This window comes from Lagenorhynchus albirostris, chromosome 1, assembly GCF_949774975.1.
Source record: "Lagenorhynchus albirostris chromosome 1, mLagAlb1.1, whole genome shotgun sequence".
NCBI classification, from domain to species: domain Eukaryota; kingdom Metazoa; phylum Chordata; class Mammalia; order Artiodactyla; family Delphinidae; genus Lagenorhynchus; species Lagenorhynchus albirostris.
This window is the reverse complement of record NC_083095.1, coordinates 28,485,210-28,510,985: the sequence shown is the minus strand read 5'-3', so window position 1 is coordinate 28,510,985 and position 25,776 is coordinate 28,485,210. Positions and strand designations below refer to the sequence as shown.

The window sequence follows — 25,776 nt, the reverse complement described above, 5'->3', positions numbered from 1 at the left end:
CTGCAAACCCGGCGGGAGCGGCGCTCTCACGACCGCGGCGCGCCGGCTGGACCCGCCGCGAAGCCAAGCCTCCTTAGCGGAGAGCGCCCCCACCGTCGCGCAGCCACCCGGGACTGGCCCCCTCCGGCCTCCCAGCCCGCCCCGCCGACCTCCCAGCCCCGGCCCCCGGCTGGCTCAGGCATGTCCACTCTCGCACACTCACCGCGCGCGCGCGCGCCTCCGCGGGGCGGCCACCCGCCGCCCTCGGCGCGATCTCCGCTCCGCCCCCTGCGCCCGGCCAGTGGACTGGGCCCCGCGGGGCGGTGTCGGGGCTACGTCACGGGCGCGTGCGCTCTCTGAGCGCCGGCAGCGGCCTGCGCGGATAGTTACGGGCTCAGTGTGCCGGTTGTCCTTGGAGACGGGGCGGGGCCTGGGCGGCGCAGAGAGGCGCCAACGGCAGCAGGGCCCCTGGAGAAGCCAAGATGCCATCGAAGGGAAAGGACGAAAAGAAAGGGAAGGGTAAAGGTAAAGGCAAAGACAAAGGCGAAGACAAGAAGAAGAAGTAAGGAGAAGCCACCCTGGGGTCCCTGCTCCCTGGGCCTACCCTCCCGGGATTCTCAGGGGCGGGCCAACTGGCGCCCTCCCGCCTCCCCTCCTGGACCCTCCTCTCTCCCCGCTTCTGAGAAGGACAGCCCCCATTGTTCAGATATTACCAAAATGCACGCCAAACCATACTACTTCAACTAAGACAAGAGTGTGAGGCTTGGGACCCTGAAGTAACTTAGATACAGCCCCTGCCTATGTGTAATGCGCTAACGAACGAGGAGGAGGCAGATAAGTTCCCAAAGAACAGAAGTAACACAGGACCGAATGAAGTTAAGTGCCAGTGGAGGGAAAAAGAATAGAGAATGCGGAAGAAGGGTTAGTTCTGACCCTAGATGTGAAGGTCAGGATAACATGTTTTAGGATATCGAAGATCCTCTAGGCCTGTGCTGTCCAATAGGGTAGTCACCTGTCATGTGTGGCCATTAAAATTAGTTAAAATTAAATAAAATTAAAAATTCAGATCCTCATTTGTACTGGCTACATTGCATGTCCTCAGTAGGCACATGTGGCTAGTAGTGGTGACTGTATTGGACAGCCCAGATATAGAGCATTAACACCATCACAGAAAGTTCTGTTGGACGGCCTTGCTCTAGACCAGTGGTTCTCCGCCTGGGGTGATTTTTGGCTACCAGGAGACGTTTGTTAATATCTGGAGACATTTTTGGTTGTCACATCTGGGGACCTCTAGTGGCTAAGAGACAAAGGATGCTGTTAAATATCTTACACTGCACAGGACAACCCCCAGCCCCACTCTAAACAAAGAATCGTGTAGCTCAGAATATTCGTAGTTGGGAAGCCCTGCTCAAGGCTTTAAGCTTCTCTAGAATAGGCACTAAGCGTTATTCACAGTATCTCTAGCACCTAGAAGAGACCCTGGATCATAGCAGATGCTTAATATTTGTTAAATAAACAAATTAAGGTGTCTGCTTGTGTATGCTTCAACTTGGATCTCCCCCCTCCCCCCCCGCACAAGAACTATGCTCTGGTGCTCTGGGTTCATTATTTTTTGCCTGTAGCCTGATCGATCTCAGCTATGTGGTTGAGATGATCGTGGACATCCAAAGGATCTCTGGATGATTGAAGTAGTTCCTTGGGCTTTTTTCAAGGATTCCTTTTGGTTCAAAGGAAAACATAAAGGATTTGACCAATTCAGGTAATTATTCATGTTTCCGCAAAGTGATCAGAATTTCTGAAGTGGATAGTATTGCGCTGGCACTAAAGCTTTGCAGGCTTGGAGTTGCTGCTAGATTGCCACTAAACCTATTAGATGACCCTAGTGGTTCCTAGACACATTGGAGTCATACACATTGTCCAACAACACTATATATGGGACCACAAGGAAATCCTTGCAAAGTTTATAAAGTAACTTGTTTAAGAGAGTAATGCATGCTCAATACAGAAAGTTTAGGAAACATAGAAAGTCAAACAGAAAACAAAACCACCTGTAGTCCCATCATCCAAAGATAACCACTACTATCATTTTGGAATATTCTTTTTCTTCTTTATAAAATGATAGCCCAATATACAAATTTATTTGTAACTTTTTCCCCCAATGTATTATATAAGTATTCTTCTACAGTGTGATTTTTTAAAAAGTATAACTGTGTAGTTAGTCTAGCCTTTTTTAGAAGTGCCAACGGCTTATAACATTCCTGGAACTCACTAGCATGTTTTCTATTTTTGACCATGCAGCTGCAGTGCACATATCAACAAGGAGAAACACTGAGGCTAACAGACCATATATATTTATTATTAACTCATTTATCCAACAGTATTTGCTCATATGTGCTAGGCAAATGCCAAGCAAAACAAATAACAATAAAGAGAAAGGTGTAATACTAATATAGTAGAGAAATAGTTATATGCTGTCAATGTGTCCTCTTCCTGTGCAGGAAGATGATAAAAGTTGAGGAATCTGCCATGGAGAGAGCCAAGGCCAATGCCTCCCTTTGGGAGGCCAGGCTGGAAGTCACAGAACTCTCTAGGATTGAGTATCGTGATACTTCCCGGAGACTGGCAAAATATAATGAAGAATTAAAGAAACAGCAGTATAGAATGGAGAAAGACACAGTGTCTGTATTGAACTACCTGAAGAAACAGGATCAGGAGAAGGATAATCTGGTAGGTAGGTAGAAACCCTCCTGAGCCTTAGTAACTACCTCTGTGGTTATACTGGTGTGTTATATATTTCAAGGATTTTAATTCCTGGAAATCTCATCACATAGTTAAGACACTTCAATTGACTTTATCTCTCCTTGAAGCAACGTGTTATTTCAGAATGGCTTTACTGTCAGAATTGGCTCTTTCTTATTTTCAGCCTCATCCCATGTTTTCTTGCCTGAAACAAAGGTTGATGATCCTAAGGGAATATTATGATCAACTTTATTTTAAAAACCAGAGCATGATATATGACCTATATATATATTTTATGATACTGATAACTACCTAAGTAATTAATGATCTGTAAAGCAATTCACCGATAATCCGTGATCACATGATTATGATCCCAGCAAGTTGGATCTCTTCTTTTGGGCCTGTTGAATCTTGAATTTATCTTATTGAACTTTGTTGAAATGTTGGGAGTAGAGCTATCATTTTAAATCTGGGAAAAAAAGGGAAGGGAACTAACATTTTGGGGCCCCTGTCTGTGCCAGGCACTATACTAAGTACTTTACCTCTGCTATGTCATTTAGTCCTTTTAATAACTCCCTGTAGCTACAAATTGTCATTCCCATTTTACAGAAAAAGAAATTGACTCTCAGGACAAGTAACTTGACTGAAGTCACACAGCTAGTGGGTGGAACTTAGGTGTGACTTAAATTCTTCTCTTTCCCATCTGCTTCTATGAGTCCCATGGACGCCCAAGGAAATTTACACCATGCTTCATTCCCATGTATGTTTTTGTATTTTTACTATTTATGTATTATACATCCACAAATAATACATATTATAGTCTTGTTTTAAAATTTATATTAGTAGTGTCATATTGTACATATCTTTTGCAACTTCTCTTTTTTTTTTTTGTGGTATGCGGGCCTCTCACTGCTGTGGTCTCTCCTGCTGCGGAGCACAGGCTCTGGACACGGAGGCTCAGAAGCCATGGCTCACAGGCCCAGCCGCTCCGCAGTATGTGGGATCCTCCCAGACCGGGGCACGAACCCGCGTCCCCTGCACCAGCAGGCAGACTCTCAACCACTGTGGCACCAGGGAAGCCCGCAACTTATCTTTTTTATAAAACATGTTTTGTGGTATATTTACAAAAATCACATGATTCAGTTCATTGTTAAGAAGTTGATAATGAGCATGCTTTATTTTTTCATTCATTATTAACTGCTTTATAATATTACATCAAATAAATAAATAAACCAAAATTTATTTGTTCATACCACCCTATGGGTCAGTTAGACTCCATTTTTTCATTATTACAAATAGACCTTCAGTAAACATTCTTGTGTATGTCTGCTTGTGCCCATGTGTGAGAGTTTCTCTGGAGTAGACACTTAGGAGTTAAATTACTATATTATGAGGTATGTATCATTTCAACTTCACAAGGGTTTAAATTGAACTCCAAAGAGGTTATACCAATTTATACTTTCACAAGCAATGTATTAAAGTGAGTTCCCATTTATCCACATTTTTGTGAACACTTGATATATATATTTTTTAATTTATTTATTTTATTTTATTTATTTTTGGCTGCATTGGGTCTTCGTCACTGCGTGTGGGCTTTCTCTAGTTGTGGCGAGCGGGGGCTACTCTTCGTTGTGGTGTGCGGGCTTCTCATTGCGGTGCCTTCTCTTGTTGCAGAGCACGGGCTCTAGGCGCGCGGGCTTCAGTAGTTGTGGCACGTGGGCTCAGTAGTTGTGGCTCACGGGCTCTAGAGCACAGGCTCAGTAGTTGTGGCACATGGGCTTAGTTGCCCCACGGCATGTGGGATCTTCCCGGACCAGGGCTCGAACCCATGTCCCCTGCGTTGGCAGGCGAATTCTTAACCACTGTGCCACCAGGGAAGCCCAAAACATTTGATATTATACTTAATAATTTTTGCTCAATTTTATGTGTATAAATTGGTATGTCACTTTAATTTGTATTTTTCTGATTACTAGTCGCTTGAGCATCTTTTATATGTTCCTTAACCCATTTTTTATTGTTTTTATGTGTTTGCTTCAGTATACATATTGGAGTGATGCAGATGCAAATTCTGTATCATAAGGATGACATGCAAATTCATGAATCATTCCATAATTTTTTTCAAATGCCACATTTTCAGGGAGACCCTTGCTCACTACCCTGTTTAAAATTAAAACCATCTCCCTTACTTTATTTTCTTGGTAATATTTATTACCTTTTGTCATACTATATGCATGTTACTTATGTATTTATTTTCTCTTTTCCTAATTAGAATGAAACAACACAGAAGTAAAGAATTGGGGGTCTTTTTAAATTGTCGTTGAGTGCTGTATCTCCAGCATCTAGTATGGGCCTGGCACATAGTAGGCACTCATTAAAATTTTTTTGCATGTGTGAATGAATGGCTTGTGATTGCACTGATACTTTGAAAAAGTTAATAGAAATCAAAACTAAGATCAAGATGATATTGGAAGCATATCAGAGAAATCGGACAACTGAACATTTGTGTGGATTTTGTGTGTTTTTTTAAATAAAGTAATTTTTTTGTACATTACTTTTTTTTAACCCTCTTTCCTAGGCGACTTCCATTTTTAAAATTACTCTTTGAATAGTATGCATTATTAAAATTGTCTGCTATAAAGTATTATTCTAAAATAAGCCTTTAGGCCAGCCATGCAAATAATTTTCAAAATTCATTATATAGAAGCTTTGTGGTCTGCGTTAGCTAATTGATATTGGTCTGCATTTATCAGTATCACTGGTATTTCCTGATTTTCATCTGCCTCCATGTATCAAAGACCAGCATCTGGCTGTAGCAAATACATAATTTTCTCACAATCATAGATACCCATTAAAACCAAAGAAACTACTTTGGGAGGAAGAAGTAGAATAGATTCAATATACCCTGGTCAATTAGCTCTCTTAGAGTTTTGTTACTCATTCTACTATATCCTAGAAATGTGTTATTTGCTTAAACTTTATTTAAACTGTTTAGTCTTCATGTTAATTATAGAAATATTAGAAGTGAAGTGTGTTTTGAAAACTATTATATCTTGGACAAAATTAGGAGATTTCACTTATTGGTTTTGGTATTTAAGGCTTTGTTCAATCAACACAAAATAAATTTAATTATATTTTACACCTGTCCTACATGACTGAGGACTGTCTCAATTTATTTTAACACATTTTCAGGGTTTCCTTAAACTATTCTAAGATTATTTACAACAGTATTTCACTTCTGTATCTTCTGATTCTATAACCACGTCAAGGAATTTTTAGTTTAAAAAGCTACTCAGATTTCCTACTAAAACATACCAGCACCTTGGAGAAATGATTGATTCTAAGAGTGGAGCAGGGAGAGTGAAAAATGAATTTGAACTAAAAAATGAATTTGGAATATCTTGTGACAGGAAGTCAGTAAAAAAAAAATTAAAGGACACGGCAGGTAGCTTGAAGGGGCTCCCACTGACCAAATCTGGGACATTCAAAATAAATAATGACAGTAATAAATTATAACTGAATAAAATGAGTCCATGAGTGCATACAACTAATAGATAAACACATACATTAATAAATAAGGGAGAGGGACTTCCCTGTGGCGCAGTGGTTAGGAATCTTCCTGCCAATGCAGAGGACACAGGTTCGAGCCCTGGTCTGGGAAGACCCCACATGCCATGGAGCAACTAATCCCATGTGCCACAACTACTGAACCTGCGCTCTAGAGCCCGCGAGCCACAACTACTGAGCCCGTGCACCTAGAGCCTGTGCTCTGCAACAAGAGAAGCCACCGCAACGAGAAGCCCGTGCACTGCAACGAAGAGCAGCCCCCACTCACCACAACTAGAGAAAGCCTGCTCGCATCAACGAAGACCCAACACGGCCAAAAATAAATAAATTTATTTATTTAAATAAATAAATTTATTTATTTAAATAACTAAGGGAGAATAGAAAGTTTTTCCTTATAGTGGAATGCAGTAAATTATTAAATTTCCATGGAATGATGGAATTAGAAAAGTCACCATTTGGCTTCAGAGTAATAATTGATTCAGTCAAGAACAACAGTGGATGCTAAAACTAGTGGATGAAATTTTGATGAGCAGAGGATATTTGCATAGTCTCAAAATATCTTGCCCCAAAATACTTAATAATTACAAAAGGAAAAATAGTAACTTCTAAGTGGAGAAACCTGGCAGACACAATCTTAACCAGTTGATTACAATTAACGTCAGTCACTTCATGACTTGATGCAGCGACAAGGATACATCATCACTTAGGCAGTGTATGCCTGCCAAAAGGGCATAACCTGAATCTTCTCATGAAGAAACATCAGACAACTCCAACCCTGGCCAGTATTTTTCAAAAACTTTGATATCATAAAAGACAAAGGCTGAGAAACTGCCCCAGATTAAAGAGAGTAGGATATATGACAACTAAGTGTAATCATAATCAGGGATTACATCCTGGACCAGGAAAAGGAAAGTTACAATAAAAGGACACCATTGGGACAATTGATGGCAAAATTTGAACATGGACTATAGATTAAATAATAGTATTTTATCAATGTTAAATTTCCCAATTTTGATCATTGTACTGTGCTTCTAAGAGATTGTCCTTTTTCTTAGGAAGTACATACTGAAATATATAGGGGTATAGGGGTATGATGTCCTAGACTTATTTTCACATGCTCCAGAAAAAACAGTTTCAAACATCTGTATCATATATACATATATTTAGATCTATCATAGAGGGAAAGCAAATGTGGCAAAATTGGGTGGAGAGTATATGAGAATTCTTTGTACCGTTCTTGAAACTTTTCTTTAAAAAAATCCTCATTTAAAAGAAGTGCAAATCAAAACTCCAAGTCATCACTTCACACCCATTAAGATGGCTACTATCAGAAAAACAAGGGACTTCCCTGGCGATCCAGTGGTTAAGACTTCACCTTCCAATGCAGGGGGTGCGGGTTCAATCCCTGGTCGGGGAGCTAAGATCCCACGTGCCTCAGGGCCAAAAAACCAAAACAGAAAACAGAAAAACAGAAAATAGCAAGTGTTGCTGAGGATGTAGATAAATTGGAATCCTTGTGCACCGTTGGTGGGAGTGTGAAATGGCGTAGCCATTATGGAAAACAGTACAGAGTTTCCTCAAAAAATTAAAAATAAAATTATCATATGATCCAACAATCTCACTTTGGGGTACATTTCCAAGAGAATTTAAAGCAGGATCTTGAAGAGACAATTGCACACCCATGTTTTTGAAACATTATTCATATAAACATCATTCACATAAACATTATTCACATTCATATAGTCAAGATGTGGAAACAACCCAAATGTCTGTTGATGGATGAGTGAATAAAATGTGTTATACACATACAATGTAATATTATGCAGCTTTAAAAAAAAAAAGAAGGAAATCTTGTCATATGCTACAACATAGACGAACCTCAAGGCCATTATGCTAAGTGAAATAAGCCAGTTACAAAAGGACAAATACTGTATGATTCCACTCATATGAAGTGTATGTGGACAGGGAATGTTGCCCGACATTCCAGTAAACAATGAACGTTGCCCACTATTCCAGTTCTATAAGGATCAAGCCATCAGCCATTGCAGCCCCTTACCCCTGCCCACCACCTGCCTCCCCCCATGGTGCGTCCTGAAGGGAGTTCAGGATGGAGAAAAACAGGAAGCCTTCTGTGCTTTGGATACTGACCCTAGATAGTTAAGATGCATATCTAAGGAATAATTACAAGCCCAGATGTTGCATCTTCCCTTATATAGAAAAGCACTAAAGTCATTAACTTGAAATGCCCATTCCTTGTGATTAGTACTAATCTTTTGATGTCTGACTACATGTTTTTTTCCAGCAAGAAACTCCTGTATATCCCAGCTCCTCTCTTACCTCTTCTGAGCAGTTCCTCAGAGCTCTCTGAGAGGCTGTTTCCCAGGCTATAGCCCTCAGTATAATCCTAGAATAAAACTTAATTCACAACTTTCAGGTTGTGTGGTTTTTCTTCAGTGGACATATCTGAAGTAGTCAAAATCATAGAAACAATGCAGAAAGCCTAGGGGGAGGGAAGAGAAGGAATTAGTGTCTCATGAACATAGAGTTTCTGTTTTGCAAGAAGAAAAATTTCCAGAGATCTGCTGCACAACAATGTGAATATATACTTAAAAATGGTTAAGATCGTAAATTTAATGTTGTGTTTTTTACCACACACACACACACGTTACCCAGGCAATTGTGATGATAGCCAAGTTTTGGAAGCTGGCGATAGCATGTTAACAGGGTGGATTATGTCCTCTATTCTCTTCTTTCCACGTCTCCAACCCTACTGGTTTTAATATCATGTGAAAACTAGACTACTTAATTAAGTTAGGATGCAGAGTAATTTCTTTACCTTCCTCTGTATTTCCATTTTCTACAGATTGAAAAACTGAAACAGCAATTGAATGAAACTAAGGGAAAAGCCCAAGAAGAGAAGGAAAAATTGGTATGTACATTGGTGGTCACTTACTGGTGGTCAGGTTTCTGGCAAGTTCAGATATTTAAGACACAAGGAGAACAAGTGAGTAGATCCTTTGAGCAGCTCAGTGACCTTAAAGCCCACACACTTGATTGTACAGAAGCTCAAAAATAACATAAAATTTTGTTATTGTAGAAAACCATCTGGTAGTAGTGGCGTTTACTGATCTTGAGCTCTAGGGCTTTTCAGTGGACAGAGCTAGGAAATATATAGTTTTTGAAGATTAAAATATATCATAAGCCCATACTAATACTTTAAATTCAGATGCAGGAGTACAGGATTTTTACTTAACTTTATCTGTGTCTCCTTTCTTCCTCACCAAAAACCGTGGTTCTTGATGATACCAGTATAATTGTGTATTTTCTTCAAACCTTAATACATCAATAGGCACAGAATACTAATATTAATACTACCACCAACCTAAATTAGTGGATACAGTTTAAGATTTGGGGGGGACACTTTTCCCCTTAGGATATATACTGATAGGGATCTACAATCAAATTAACAAGGTTTAAAAATGATTTGAAATAATTCCTTCCTGTGAGGATATGCCACCAACTCAACAACACATTTTGCTTTTGATTTTTAGGAGTTGCTTTATAAAGTTTAATTTAATGTACAATTATGTAACTATAATTATGTAAAATATTTATATGGTTCCAAAGTAAAATCTATCAAACATGGTATATTCTGAGAAATCTAACTTCTATCCATGTCTCCACAATATACCAGAGTATATTGTCAAAATGGATTTTTGTTAACATAGGTAAGAAATGATATTTCAGTGTACTTCAATTTGCATTTCTTTTTTTTACCTTTTAGATTTTTATTAGTAGTTCTCTCTGAAGAATCAAAATAGTTGGCAAATTACTTTAGATTCACCAAGACTGTATATCCTTAGTATTTAGATCTTTTTTAATTTTTTTTATTTTTTTATTTTTTTAGTATTTAGATCTTTAATGATGTACAACATAATACAAAACAAACCAAAGAGACTGATTTCTATGACTAGGTGTTATTCATTGTGTCATCCTAGGGCAAGGGCCTGGAGGGAGAGGCTGTTCTCCAGGGAGAACTGAGGGGGAGTGAGTGCTGGGTGACTAAATCACAGCCTCTTTCTTCCCCACTTGATGTGCTGGGAAGGGGCCAATGATTTCTTAAACTGACAACTGTTTTCTAGAGCAGGGGGCTCTAAAATCTGGGGTAGCAGAAGACTGTGGTCCAAACCAGGCCAAAAGAAACAGGCTGGAGCAGGGAAGTATGGTAATTGCCTGGCAGAAAAGTCAAACTCAGGGCCCCAAGGGGAAAAGGGCATTCTTTGCAGCTCAGAGACACTGCAGAACCAGTGTAACACTAAGTGACATCGTTAAAAGGGGAAAAAAACAAAACCCTGGAAGAAACTTTCAATTGCACTCAACTTGGATTAGAGGTCAGTCCACCCTTGCAGAGAAGGGAAACATCTAGCCCCAAAGTAGCACTGAGTCTGGCCCTCCCACCTCCTTCTCCCCAATTCCTTTTGGCAGCTGGGCCAGGTTTCAGCTGAGGCCATACAGACCCCAGAAAGACCAGAGAAGTCTCTCTGGATGGCCAAGGTGGGAAGGACACTTCTCAGAATACAAATACTTTTACTATGGAAGGAGCCAGGACAGTTCTGGGGGCATTTGCTTGCCCAAATCTTCCCCACTTTCTCCCCAGCTCAGGACCTAGGCTCATAGAGACTTGGCAAGCACAGTCTCTACACCTGACCTTCCACCCCCAAAAGAAAATCCGGAAGTGTGCCCCTTCTTCCCCACAGGTGGTCTCCTCAGGGCCTTCGGCAGTGGGGGCTCCGTGGCAGGGCCTAGGCAGGGCCTGGTCTCAGCTGGCTCCCGCCCGAGCCATGAGGTCTTCCAAAGCATTGTCCTGGTTATTGTTGTGTAATAGCAGAACTTCCTTAATATCTTTCAGTTCAAAGCCCATTTCCTTAAATTTGCTCATTAACTGAAGGAACTCCATCATCTTTTCCTCTGAACACTGCTGCATTTCCAGAGCCTCTTCCACTAAAAGAGGGTCAAAGCCCTTCTCACAGAGCTGTCCATGTGCAAAGAGATAGTTGAGAATCTGCTCAATATTCTCTCCTTTCTTCTTCATGGCTTTCAAGACATACTCATATGAATAGCCCATGTCGATCACCGTCTCCACACATTGCCGCTCACAGCGTCTGCAGTTCAGAATAAGCCTGGAGACAGCTGGGAGTGTTGGGCACTTGTGACATTGAGGAATTAGGAGGTGTGACCGTGGGACAGGTATTTGGAGGTGACGATTCTTCTGTGCACACAGACAAGACAGAGAGGGAAGGCATCTGGGAATGGTTCAGGGTTGGCGCCTCTGTGCCACTGTCCAAGTTCAAAGCTGAAAGCCCAAGCGTATGATGCCCATTGAGCTCACTGGCACTGCTTTGGGTGGAAGGCTTTAGGGAATTCTGGAACGTGCCACTGCAGAGGCAGGATGTGCTGTGGAAAGTGCTTGCCATCTTGGCTGTCTTCTGACTGCTGTCATCAGAGTCAAGTTTGGGGAGGGACAGGGACTTGATATTGCTTACTGCAGGGATGGGGGGAGGGACACTTTGGAAGACAGCGACATCTTTTCACAGTTGCCCAACTGTGGTAAGGTTATAAAGCCACTGGGTTTGTGAAGAGGCTTGAAATCTAGGGTTGCCTGCTCCAGGGATGCCAGGACCTCCTCATCCTGTAACACAGACCCAGAGCCACCTCTAGGCAAGTTACTGTCCAATAACTGGGCCATAATGGGTCCACTGGTTCCTACCAGAATGTTTCTCAGCTCTTCCTTCTCATCAATAGTTTTTAACTCCAGATTATCAAATGGGTCTTCTTCACACTCAAAGTCAGCAGGATTGAAACCTGCCTTTGTGTGGGGTGGGCTGAGAACTTTCTGTCTTGTGGCACTGCTGCTGACCCGAGTCGGGGTGAGGATGCTGTTGTGCTGTAAGCTGGCAAGGATGGGATTGATAGGAGGTGGCATTGTGGCTGTACCGTGAGTCTTGGAGAAGCTCATTTTGCTGTCACCCTCTGGGCCACTCTTAGAATTCACTTTAGCTTCTGCTTCCTCAGCCTCGTGCTCTGCTTCCCACTGGGCTCCTTGGATTTTCTTAATGTCTTCAGCCCACTCAATGGTTTTCTTTTCCAAAGAGAAGCCATTCTGTACTTCTCTGACAACCTGCAAACAGTCAGGCAAGGAGAAGCCAATAGGTAGACCAACTTTAGCTGGTGTTTTGAATTTGTCTCCTATCTTAAATGGGACATTATCAAGGTCACTGAAAGTCCCATGAAAATCTTCACCCAACTTCTTAGAAGCCATTTAGAACCTGAACGCTGCTGCCGCTGTCCCAGAAGCTGAAAGGTGCTGCCACCGACCGGCCTCCCAGGCTCAGTCCCCGCTGAGCTCCTGACGGCCCCTAGGGAGAGCGAACACCACCACCTTCAACTCTGCCCTACCCAGGCCAGGCCGTCACCGTAGCCACCGCCAGGGCCACAGCTGCCATGTTGAAGCCCCACTTCCCTCCTCCTTCTTGCATTTCTCTTATTATGAGCTAGGTTGAGCATTTTTTCATGTGGTTGAGAGTCATTTGTATTTCTTTTGATAGCCCTTGTTCATGTTTTAATTGTGTTATTGGGCCTTTTTCTCCTCTATTTCCCTCTTTTTTTTTCCTTACCCTCTCCTTCTCTTCCCTTTCTCCTCCTCTCTTTTTTCTCCTTCTGTCTCCCCCTTTCCTTCCTCCTTTTCCACCTTCTTCCTTGTTTATTTATAAGAGATATTGGCCCTCCCTTTGTCTCTTAGCTTACTAACTTTAATTTAGGATCAGGGATGTTATTTATTTTTCTTACAGGTTAAAGATTTGTTCATTCTTCTAATAGCTCTTTTATTTTTTAAAATAAATTTATTTATTTGTTTTTTATTTTTGGCTGTGTTGGATCTTCGTTGCTGCACACAGGCTTTCTCTAGTTGCGGTGAGTGGGGGCTACTCTTCATTGCAGTGTTTGGGCTTCTCATTGCGGTGGTTTCTCTTGTTGCGGAGCACAGGCTCTAGGTACATGGGCTTCGGTAGTTGCAGCACGTGGGCTCAGTATTTGTGGCTCTCCCATGCTCTAAAGCACAGGCTCAGTAGTTGTGGCGCACGGGCTTAGTTGCTCCGCGGCATGTGGGATCTTCCCGGACCAGGGCTCGAACTTGTGTCCCCTGCATTGGCAGGCAGATTCTTAACCACTGCACCACCAGGGAAGTCCCTCATACCCCCTTTTAAATAAATATCTACATCTTCTATACAAGATCAGCTCACTTTAGAATTTTTTACTTATTCAAGGCACTTGGTCTCTTTTAATAAAAATTAAAACTTTATGCAAAAGCAAAAATAAAAAGGGAACAATTTCTTCAAAGATAGACAAATGGCTTAAGGCTTCATATGGAACAGGACTCTGTGTGACCTCTGTTCTTTTTCCTAACTCATTTACCTTTTTTTTTTTTGCCTACAGGAACAAAAATATACTGTGCAAATAAGTGAGCTGGAGGGACAGTTCCGTCAAAAAGCCAGAGAAATTGGCATGATTCAGACAGAGCTCAAAACAATAAAACAATTCCAGAAGAGAAAAATCCAAGTAGAGAAAGAATTAGATGATGTAAGTTTCTTTCTTTCTTCCTTTTTTTTTTTTAAAGGAGATTAGAATTAGCTACTTATGTCTGAAAAGGCCTTCATAGAAATTTACTCCTATGAGATAGTAAAGGAATCCCTTTGATATTTTAGAGATTATATGGGAGAAACAGGGAAGATATATCAGTGTAGGACTGGACGCAAAAAGTCTTGATGGTTAGACTTTTCTTTTTCTCAGCTTTGATTTCTTTGTGAATTCACCAGATCTTAGCGAATACACCCACTCACATTTATCAGCAGTTAAACTTTTGGAACTACAGATCCAGTAAAACATTAGGGGCAAAGTAGCGAAGTCCTAAAGGACAATATGTCTAGACTGATGAATGATAATTTTAGAAAAATTTAAGGCACTCTGGGTAGGGCTGGATGTGGTGAGGAAAACTGAGTACTTTCAGAAAGTTTCTCTGACCTTGCATGCTCTTTCCATTCCCTCAGTTCAGAAAATAGTTCTCTTGCATTAACGACAATGCAATAAATGGCACAGATGAGGGCTGGGCACAAGTAGCTGAAATCAGCTTTGTGGTTTTGGGCAAATTACTTACCCTCTCTATACCTAGGTTTCCTCATCTGTAAAATGGGGGTGATAAGAGTTATTGGCTCATAGGGTTGTTGTAAGGCTTAAATGAGTTCATATATGTAAAGTGCTTAAAATAGTGTATGTCACAAAGTGAGAATTAACAGTGGTGTGTAGCTCTCTGCAAAAAAAGGTCCTCATTTGTAGCATTTGCTGATTTCCTTGGTGTAAATACTTATGTTGTGGCCAATTTCAAGCTACCAATGCTTTTACAATGTGCTAGCAAAATTCCTGGTATGAGCCAGCTCTAACACACAACTGCTGCTGTTATTAGTAATAGTAACAGAAGTAGTATTGCCACCTGAGATAGCCATACACCATGTGGTATAGGGGCTAAATGTTGGTGCTTTGAAGTCATACTGCTAGAGTGTAAATACTGTCTTCACTACTTGGGTATCTTGTTAAATTTCCTCATCTGTAACATGGGGGTGAGAACAATAGTACCAATTTCAAAGGGTCATTGTGAAGACTAAATGAAATACACGTTTCCCTCGCTATCTGAAAGTAGTTCCTATGAAACCTTTCCTAAGCTGAAGAAGCAGTTACCATAGGACACACCTTGCTAACAGAAGCACAAAATCAAGATAAAGCACAGATGCTCACAGACGTAGTTCAAATCTATGGCAGCTTGACGCTGAGTATAGTTCACGGGGAAGGAGTTTAGTGGTGCCACTCCCCTCGTTGCTAAGGGTGTGCTTTGCCTCAGTAACACCGCTCGCTGCTGAACACTATTTTTTTGCTTTTTGCCTTTTTCTCATAAAAGTGAAAATCCTCTCTGGATTACTTTTGGTTAGCGAAAACAGGTACTAATGTAGGTTTTTTTGTAAAAGCAGAGTGGTGTAAAGCGAACTTTCAGAAAAGCGGGGAATACGTGTAATCTGTTTTACTGTAAATGCTTAGCACTGTATGATAAAGATTACCTGCTGTTGCTGATCCTGCTATTCTTATTACTGCACATTAGACTCCTAAGAAATTGTCAGTCTTATAACCGGTAGTTTGTACCCTTTGACCAATATCTCCCCATTTCCCCCTCCCCCCAGCCCAGGTAACCACCACTCTGAGTTCAACTTTTTTTTTTGGCGGGTCCCTAGGGCTTGTGGGATCTTAGTTCCCCGACCAGGGTTTGAACCTGGGCCCTAGGCAATGAGATCTCTGAGTCCTAACCACCGGACCGCCAGGAAATTCCAAATGTGGACGTATTTTAAGTTCACCACACCACCGCAGTACAAAGTACACACTACTGCAGGAATAATCTTAAAATATCACAGTTCTGATGATGTTCTGGTCACTTCCCTCAAGAATCTTCTTCAGTAATAGACTCACAGACTTAGAGAACGAACTCATGGTTACTGGGGGGAAGGGTGGAGGGAAGGGATAGTTAGGGAGTTTGGGATTGACGTGTACACACTGCTATATTTAAAGTAAAAATAGCAACAAGGGGGGAAAAAAGAATCTTCTTTAGTAAAGAAGATTATAAACAATCTTCTCTATTGTAAACAGAATATTGTCCAGACACCTTAGCGTGAAAATCAAGACCCTACACCTACTTTGGAACATATTATTTCCTTTTCCTACACTTTCCCATACACACCACCTTTAATCCACCCAACCCGGATATTCCCTGAAGTCTTTTCTGCCTTTCTTTGTTTACGCTGTTTCTTCTATTTGGAATATACTCCTGATAGAGCTCTGTCCATTAAAATTTTACCTATTCTTCAGAGGCTCAGCTCAAATGCGTATTCTCCATAAGGACTTCCTCAGTGTACTATTTAAAAGTAATAATTTTCTTCTTGCCATTTGTGACAATTTGGACAAAACTTGAGGGCGTTATGCTAAGTGAAATAAGTCAGACAGAGAAAGACAAATACTGTGCAATACAATTTATATGTGGAATCTAAAAAAAGCTGAGGGACTTCCCTTGTGGCGCAGTGGTTAAGAATTCCGCCTGCCAGTGCAGGGGACACAGGTTCAAGCCCTGGTCCAGGAAGATCCCACATGCCGTGGAGCAACTAAGCCCGTGTGCCACAACTACTGAGCCTGCACACTAGAGCCCACAAGCCGCAACTGTTGAGCCCTCATGCCACAACTACTGAAGTCTGCACGCCTAGAGCCTGTGCTCTGCAACAAGAGAAGCCAGCACAATGAGAAGCCCGCACACCACAACAATGCGTAGCCCGCGCTCGCCACAACTAGAGAAAGCCTGCGCACAGCAAAGCAACGAAGACCCAACACAGCCAAAAATAAATAAAATAAAATAAATAAATTTATTAAAATAAATAAATAAATAATTTAAAAAACTGAACTTTGGGAATTCCCTGGTGGTCCGTGGTTAGGACTTGTTACTTTCACGGCGGTGGCGCAGCTTCAATCCCTGGTCTGTGGATCCCACAAGCAGTGTGGTGCAGCCAAAAAAAACCATGCTGAACTCAGAGTGGTTACTTGGGCTGGCGGGGGGAGGAATGGGGAGATGTTGGTCAAACGGTAAAAACTGCCAGTTATAAGACTGACAAGTTCTTAGGAAACTAATGTACAGTATGGTGATTATAACTAATAATACTGTATGACATACTTGAAAGTTGCTAAGAGAGTAGATCTTAAATGTTCTTGCTACAGAAAAAGAAATGGTAGTTTTTGTGACATGATGGAGGTGTTAGCTAATGCTATGGTAGTAATCATTTTGCAATATAGTATATCAAAGTAATACATTGTACACCTTACATTTACACAATGTTATAGATTAATTATATTTCAATTAAGCTAGAAAAAAGAGAAAAAATTTTTTAAAAGATGATTAGCAAAAAAGTAATTTTTTGTATGTTTCCATAGCATTTTGTATTTCTTTTATACCACTTAGCCCATTCTATCTTGATATTATATTTATTATTTGTCTTATCTCCCCTGCTAGATTGTAAATTTTTTGAGGCATGAACAGTACTGTGCTTTGTATTCATTGAAGGACAGGATACACAGTAATGCTCAATAAATCTATGTTAAATGCTGAGTGGGTCTTTTATTAAATGTAATTTAAGGAATATCAAGTTTTCCACTAAATGGGAAGAATCCTTCCACAAAGTGTATGTATATCAAATCATCATGATGTACACTTGAACTATCATACGTTTTATTTATCTACAATTCCTCAATAAAGCTGAAAAGTTTCTAGAAAGAATATCTAGTTTTGTTTTATATGAAAATGCTGCAGAATGAATCAAGTTAAGTTCACTAACTTTTCAGGAACTTTAAAATAGCCATCCTAGGTGTAGGTATACATTCTGAATCAAAGTGAATTAGGAACTAGTTGTTAAGGAAACACTCCCATTTACCATTGCAACAAGAAGAATAAAATACCTAGGGATAAGCCTACCCAAGTAGACAAAAGACCTGTATGCAGAAAACTATAAGACACTGATGAAAGAAATTAAAGATGATACCAACAGATGGAGAGATATACCATGTTCTTGGATTGGAAGAATCAACATTGAGAAAATGACTATACTACCCAAAGCAATCTACAGATTCAATGCAATACCTATCAAACTACCAATGGCCTTTTTCACAGAACCAGAACAAAAAATTTCACAATTTGTATGGAAACACAAAAGACCCCAAATAGCCAAAGCAATCTTGAGAAAGAAAAATGGAGCTGGAGGAATCAGGCTCCCTGACTTCAGAGTATACTACAAAGCTACAGTAATCAAGATAGTATGGTACTGGCACAAAAACAGAAATATAGATCAATGGAACAGGATAGAAAACCCAGAGATAACCCACACACATATGGTCACCTTATCTTTGATAAAGGAAGCAAGAATATACGATGGAGAAAAGGCAGCCTCTTCAATAAGTGGTGCTGGGAAAACTGGACAGCTACATGTAAAAGAATGAAATTAGAACACTTCCTAACACCATACACAAAAATAAACTCAAAATGTATTAAAGACCTAAATGTAAGGCCAGACACTATAAAACTCTTAGAGGAAAACATAGGCAGAACACTCTATGTGTTCTGCAACCAAGATCACAGCAAGATCCTTTTTGACCCACCTCCTAGAGTCATGAAAATAAAAACAAAAATAAACAAATGGGACCTAATGAAACTTAAAAGCTTTTGCACAGCAAAGGAGACCATAAACAAGATGAAAAGACAACCTTCAGAATGGGAGAAAATATGTGCAAACGAAGCAGCTGACAAAGGATTAATCTCCAAAATATACAAGCAGCTCATGCAGCTCAATATCAAAAAAACAAACAACCCAATCCAAAAAAGGGCAGAAGACCTAAATAGACATTTCTCCAAGGAAGATATACAGATTGCCAACAAACACATGAAAGGATGTTCAACATCACTAATCATTAGAGAAATGCAAATCAAAACTACAATGAGGTATCACCTCACACCAGTCAGAATGGCCATCATCAAAAAATCTAGAAACAATAAATGCTGGAGAGGGTGTGGAGAAAAGGGAACCCTCTTGCACTGTTGGTGGGAATGTAAATTGATACAGCCACTATGGAGAACAGTATGGAGGTTCCTTAAAAAACTAAAAATAGAACTACCATACGACACAGCAATCCCACTACAGGGCATATACCCTGAGAAAACCATAATTCAAAAAGAGTCATGTACCAAAATGTTCATTGCAGCTCTATTTACAATAGCCAGGACATGGAAGCAACCTAAGTGTCCATCAACAGATGAGTGTATAAAGAAGATGTGGCAACATATATACAATGGAATATTACTCAGCCATAAAAAGAAACAAAATTGAGTTATTTGTAGAGAGGTGGATGGACCTAGAGTCTGTCATGCAGAGTGAAGTAAGTCAGAAAGAGAAAAACAAATACTGTATGCTAACACATATATATGGAATCTAAAAAAAAAAAAAAAGGTTCTGATGAACCTAGGGGCAGGACAGGAATAAAGATGCAGACACAGAGAATGGACTTGAGGACACGGGGAGGGGGAAGGGTAAGCTGGGACGAAGTGAGAGAGTAACACTGATATATATACACTACCAAATGTAAAACAGATACCTAGTGGGAAGCAGCTACATAACCCAGAGAGATCATCTCGGTGCTTTGTGAACACCTAGAGGGGTGGGATAGGGAGGGTGGGAGGGAGGCTCAAGAGGAAGGGGTTATGAGGATATGGGGATATATGTATACATATAGCTGATTCACTTTGTGATACAGCAGAAACTAACACAACATTGTAAAGCAATTGTATGTCAATAAAGATGTTAAAAGAAAAAAAACTAGTGCATATTCTTTTGGGCCTTGGTGTGATTTTTTTTAAAGAACAATGTTGCCACCTAGTGGAGAAATAAATTTCAGCCCTTTGAAAGAGGGGTGGTGGGCAGGAATAAGGAAAACTTAAAATTCAAAGGCAAAAGATACTGGCTAATGGGAAAAAACAAGATGGTTATGTGGAATCCCAAATATGGAAGAATTAAGGCAGGTGTGGGGCCCATGAATTTAATAAAAGGGAGGAAAATTGATTATACTGTGCTATAGCATTCATTATACAAATTTAAAAGAGGCCAATTAAGTTTAGCTTATCAAAAGGTATTCAAAGCATAAATTTAAAGAAAAAATTATTTTCATTACCTGATTAACAAAAGGAGCATACATTGGTAGGTTGCAATTAATATTTTTTAAATAATTTGTTTTAGTCTTTCTTCTTTTGACAAAGTGATAATACCCATTTCAGCAAATTTAGCTGATAAGAGAAAATGAAAAACCCTCCCCTCACAACTATATTACTTAAAGATAACCACTGTTAATATTTTGGTATATTGTCTTTAGTTTTTCCACCTCTGCTATGTATAAATATATTTTAAAGTATCTACAGTATATGCTATTTTTACAAAAATGAGGTTATGGTGTACAAATTGTTTGTTAACCTGATTTTTTCACTTTACATATTGTGAACATTTTTCAATGCCATTATGTATTTTTCTATAAAACCTTTTGACTACATGCATGGAATTTCATTGGGTAGATATATCATGATTTACTAATCGGTCCCTTGTTGTTGGACATTTGGACTTTTCTCTGATTTTTCACTATTATAAACTGAGGAACATCTAAGTAACAAAGTATTTTTCTATATTTTTAATTAGTTTTTAGGATAACTTCCTAGAAGTTATAGTGAAATTTATAGGTTAAATTAGAACGTGAACTTTTAAGGTTTTTCATATGCATTGCCTAATTATCTTTCAAAAGATTTATTTATTAATTTATAGATTTTTGGGGACCCCAATGGCAATTGAAAGGTCCACCCCCCCATCCCACTGGCATGGTAGACATTTCCACAAATTTATATATTGACATTAATTTTGAAAGTCTTTGACAATATGAGGCCATTTTTTAAAATTGTCTAAAAAATACAGGAAGAAAGAAGAACATCTGAAATCATATGATATGGATCAAATGGAGATTTAATACTGTTAGGACAGAGATCACAGGAAGGAAAATTGTGAAGTATAAGGGAGGACAATATTAGACATAAAATAACTAACCTCTGTATTAAATGGTTACTATTCTAAGTATTTTGTGTGTATTATTTGTTATTTAATCTTTGTCACACCTCTATGAGAATAGCTACTATTATTATCCTCTTTTTACCCTGGAGATTTGAGACTTAGAGAAGATAAGTGATTTGCCCAAACAGCTGGTAAGTCAGAGAGGTAACAGTTGAACTCTGGTCTGTGTGATGGAAAGCTCTTCTCTACTGCCTTTTTTTGTGGCATGAATATTAGATTGAGTGTGCCGATTTCAATCTGATTGGTTCTTGCCAGTATATATAGCCTTCAGGATCATAGCTTTAAGTTAGCTCAATTCTCTTTGCCTGGAAGAATTTTATGTCCTTTTTATTCTATGTAGTTTTAGAGGATAGAAGGATCTGTCTATGGGAATCACAGGGAGATACTTTTTAGATTGATACTAGGAAGAATTTTCTAAAAATGGGAACTCTTAAAAGGGCAGCCTAGTGAATTAATAGGAGTTGATTAGTGATACTTCTGTCTCTAGATATTTTTCTCATAGAAGAGATTCCTATATTAAGTGGGAGATTTGTATAGTCTGACTCCTAAGATTCCTGGTAATTCTAAAATATTATGATTCTGTAAGTCCACATGTTTAAAATGAAGATATTTGGGGGGGGAAATGAATATGATAATAACTTATCTGAATGTTCTGAAAACTGTTATTCATGAAAAGCTTTTTAGAAACTCAATACTGATCTTGTAAATCTATAGACGATTATGAGAAGTATGGTACTCAGAGGGAGGGCATGGAGTTTTTCTGTGTGTTCAGGATTAAGAGGTAATGTATAACAGAAAATATTTCCTGACTGAGAATTTTCCAGGAATATGCCCCAATCCACCCCATTTCCTACTGACCATTCTGTTTTTCGTTATTTTAATTTTAGCTGAAGGAGAACTTAAGGAACATAGAGCAGAAACATCAGGAGACTCTTAGGAGATTGGAAGGCAGGTTTTTGGAAGAAAAGGTACAGCATATTTGCATTAATAAATAAATATATTGTGTACTAGAACGACATAAGTATATTTATATGTATTCTGAGACATCAAGTTTTCATTTGGTATCTTATTAGAAGATTATCTTTTTCCCCCCTCTTAGTTAGAGATTCTTGAAATCCTCAAGAGAGATTGTCATCTGACCAAGGCTTCAGGACACATCCCCCACCCCAGCTTGTTGTCTCCTGGTGGAACTAAAGCTCCATGTACCACTTTTTATAGGGGAGATGGGATTAGAGAGGTTGCTCTGATACACATGAGGGTCTTCCCTTAGTCAAGCCAACTAAGGATATTAGTAAAAGGGGTTCAGGACTTCCCTGGTGGCACAGTGGTGTAGAATCCGCCTGCCAGTGCAGGGGACACGGGTTCGAGCCCTGGTCCGGGAAGATCCCACATGCCATGGAGCAACTAAGCCTGTGCACCACAACTACTGAGCCTGCGCTCTAAAGCCCGTGAGCCACAACTACTGAAGCCCGTGCGCCTAGAGCCCGTGCTCCGCAACAAGAGAAGCCACCGCAGTAAGAAGCCCGCACACCGCAACAAAGAGTAGCCCCTGTGTGCGCAGCAACGAAGACCCAAAGCAGCCATAAATAAATAAATAAAAAGGGGGCTCAAAAATGTTCCTTAGCACATCACAGACTTCCACATTTCTCTGTGCTTCTAAAGTTAATTCTCAGAGTCCCGCTGGCTTTTCTTTAATTCTTTTAATATTTTCTTTAATTTTTTATCCTTAGGAAAGGAATACATTTTTTCACAAATTGGTGGGAATGTAAGGAAGTGAGGGTGAGGCAAATAAGTACTCATATCAGGTTTATATAAAAGGATTTGCTTTCAAAAGTGGCTCTAGGTTTCCAGTTTGTGTATTGAATAACCTGGGAGTGGGGCAGGAGCAGTATCTAGACGCTTTCCCTCTCAGGCACTTCCTGGCACTGTTAGGAATGAAAGTGCTCAGGAATGGGCTGCTCTCAGCTGCCTCTTTCCTCACTCCACCCTACACTTGATCTCTCTCCTACTTGGTGTAACATTCCACAAACAAATGTTAGAAGTGCTTGGTCAGTTTACAGATTACTTGAATGACAGTGCTTATATAAATAGGATTTTTATGTCTGGAAGTAGGTGGCTGCTGGCCTTTCCCTCATAATTGCAAGATGGTTAATGCAGCTCTGAGAGTCATCTCTCTTAGGGCGGGAAGAAGGGAGGCTCCATCTGTATCTGTCCCTTTTATCTGGAAACCGTGAAACTTTCCCCAGAAGCTCCTAGCAGATTTCTTCTTACATCTCTCTGATTGTCCAGAACCATGTTATAATGGACGCCAGGGAAAAGGGGTGTTTTGTTTCTCCAGCCACTGGTGGAAGCTGGGAAGGAAAAAGGAGGATGGGAAGGAGTGTTGGGTTGTCCAGCCACAGCAGTGTCTGCCTTACCATGTGAGGTACAGACTTCATGGTTAGATACAAACTCCTATACTGGTTTGAGCCCCACTGCTGCTGGTCCATGGCAGTGGGCTTTCTAGTAAGCCCTGTTCATTTATCTCATACCTCAGCATGTTCCACCTGATCATATAAAGGACTTCCCTCAGGTTATTAGTATTTTGTTGTGTTTTCCCATTTAATCCTTTCTGTTCCTTGAACCACCTGCATATTTTTGTACTTGCTATTCTCTCTTCCTGAAATGTTCTTATTGCAGTTCTGGCTTATTCGCATTCTTCAGAGCTCAAATGTCATCCCCTCAAAGAGATAATCCCTAAACCCAATCTAAAATTACCTCCCTCAGTTACTATTTCATTACCCCATTTATTTCATTTATAGCATTTATCACAGTCTATTAATTCTCTTATTTGTTTACTTGCTGGGAGGCTGTATAGCATCAAATTGCCTGCGTTTGAATCCCTGCTTTGCCATTTACTAGCTGTATGATTTTGGACAAGTCACTAACCTTTCTCTCAGTTTCTTCAATCCTTGTCTTTGGGGACAATAATAGTATCTAATTCATAGGTATCTAATTACATTGTTATGAGAAGTAAATAATACATGTGTAGAACCATGCCTGGCACATAGTAAATGCTGAATGCATTTTAATTATTATTATTGTTTGGATCTCATCCTAGAATATAAGCTCCATGAGAACAGGAGCCTTATCTGTTATGTTCACCACAGCATCTCTAGTATCTAAAAAATCTGGTACACTATTAGTACTCAATAGGAATTTGTTAAATGAATGAATAAATGATTCTCATCACATTGTATTTAACAGAAATTTCTCCCAGCTCTGCTTTCCAGGTCTGATGTGGAATTTTTTTCTATTTATATGTCATTTTGCTTTTTTAATGGTGAAATTGGGAAGTACTCTAAAGTCCCTGTGTTCACACTATCCTCTTTGCTGGCTCCTCCATTGATACTTGGAGCACTTCACATCAGGTCATGTGGACAGGAGTATTTTATTTGACATTATAAAATAAATACTTAACTTTTTCTGTGTAAAATTTGTTGTTAGAAATATAACTGTATTAAAACAGCCTATTTTCTTTTTTAGTACCGACTAGAAAAAGAGGCTGAGAAGAAGATAATAATGCTGGCAGACAGAGCCCACCATGAAGCTGTTGTGTAGGAGATCGCTGCCTCTTTTTTCTTTCTAATAGCCTCTCTTACCTCTTTGCTAGTCTTTTTTGTTCTTATCATGTTTTCTACCCCCTTCTCTCTTGGTCTGCTTTCTTCAAATTTTCTGGTTTACTTTCCTTCGCTGTTTCTTTCTCTCTGTGTACCCACCCCTTTTCCATCCACCCTTTTTGTAGCAGCATAGTGTGGAGAAAAGAATCTGGGCTTCAAAGTTACACTTTGGTTCTCAACATGTATACTAACTGACTGTAAGAAGATTTCTTAACTTTTTTGAAATTAAATTTCTCCATCTAAAAATGGTGTTAATAATGGCAACTGTGCACAGTTTTCATGAGGTATATTAGTGAAAGTAACACTAAACTGCACTGTGTTAATAAACTAAGTCTCAATGGTTTATTTCTAATCTAATGTGGGTCTGACAGCTCTACTGCAGGGGTGATTCAGGAACCTGGGCTGCTTCCATCTTGTTCTTCATGTCCAGTCACATGTACAAAGAGAGAGCATGGGAAACTCATACCTGCCCTTAATTGTCTTGGACTGGAAGTAACACGTCCCTTTTTACTTTCCTGTTGGTGAGAACTTAGTTCTCAAGATCCCCACCTAACTATTGAGTACCCACCATAAGCTAAATAAGTGCTGGTCATTATTATTTTTTTAAATTATTGATTTTAATTTTTTTTTTTGGTTGCCCCGTGCAGCTTGCGGGATCTTAGTTCCCTGAACAGGGATTGAACCCGGGTGGGCCACATCAGTGAAATTGCCGAGTCCTAACCACTGGACCACCAGGGAATTCCGGATGATCATTATTATTGATGTTAGGGGATTTAGCAGTCATTGTTCTAGTTTGGTAATATTTAAAACTTAGGTCTGTGTTTTGGGATCTTATATCTATCTATTTCAGGCAATTGAACAATGCTGGAAGAGCTGTTTTTAAAGAGAATATTTATCTCCAGAAAGCTCTCGCATACCACCTGAAGGAAGCTGATGCTCTACAAAAAAACTCTCAGAAGTTGCAAGAGACTCAGACTTCCCTTTTACAGCAAAAGGTTCATTTCGATTTTGTTTCCTTTTTTGGTAAAGATTGGGTTGGTGAATACTAA

General features: G+C 39.8%; 2 protein-coding genes across 2 annotated transcripts; one reads left to right on the top strand and one right to left on the bottom strand.

Moving 5' to 3' along the window:
* Window positions 1-445: 445 nt before the first annotated feature.
* Window positions 446-25,776, top strand: LOC132527721 (basal body-orientation factor 1-like). The gene is made up of 8 exons (XM_060163715.1): window positions 446-541; window positions 1,602-1,738; window positions 2,478-2,706; window positions 9,146-9,211; window positions 13,774-13,917; window positions 21,956-22,036; window positions 24,594-24,664; window positions 25,578-25,776. The coding sequence occupies exons 2-8, from the start codon at window positions 1,659-1,661 to the stop codon at window positions 25,774-25,776; spliced, it is 870 nt and encodes a 289-aa protein (XP_060019698.1). The 5' UTR covers window positions 446-541; window positions 1,602-1,658.
* On the bottom strand, window positions 10,262-12,646 carry LOC132529700 (ubiquitin-associated protein 1-like). Its single transcript, XM_060166557.1, is given in 3 exon segments — window positions 10,262-11,438; window positions 11,440-11,842; window positions 11,845-12,646. Coding segments are annotated over 3 exon segments (1,497 nt in total). The 5' UTR covers window positions 12,602-12,646; the 3' UTR covers window positions 10,262-11,101.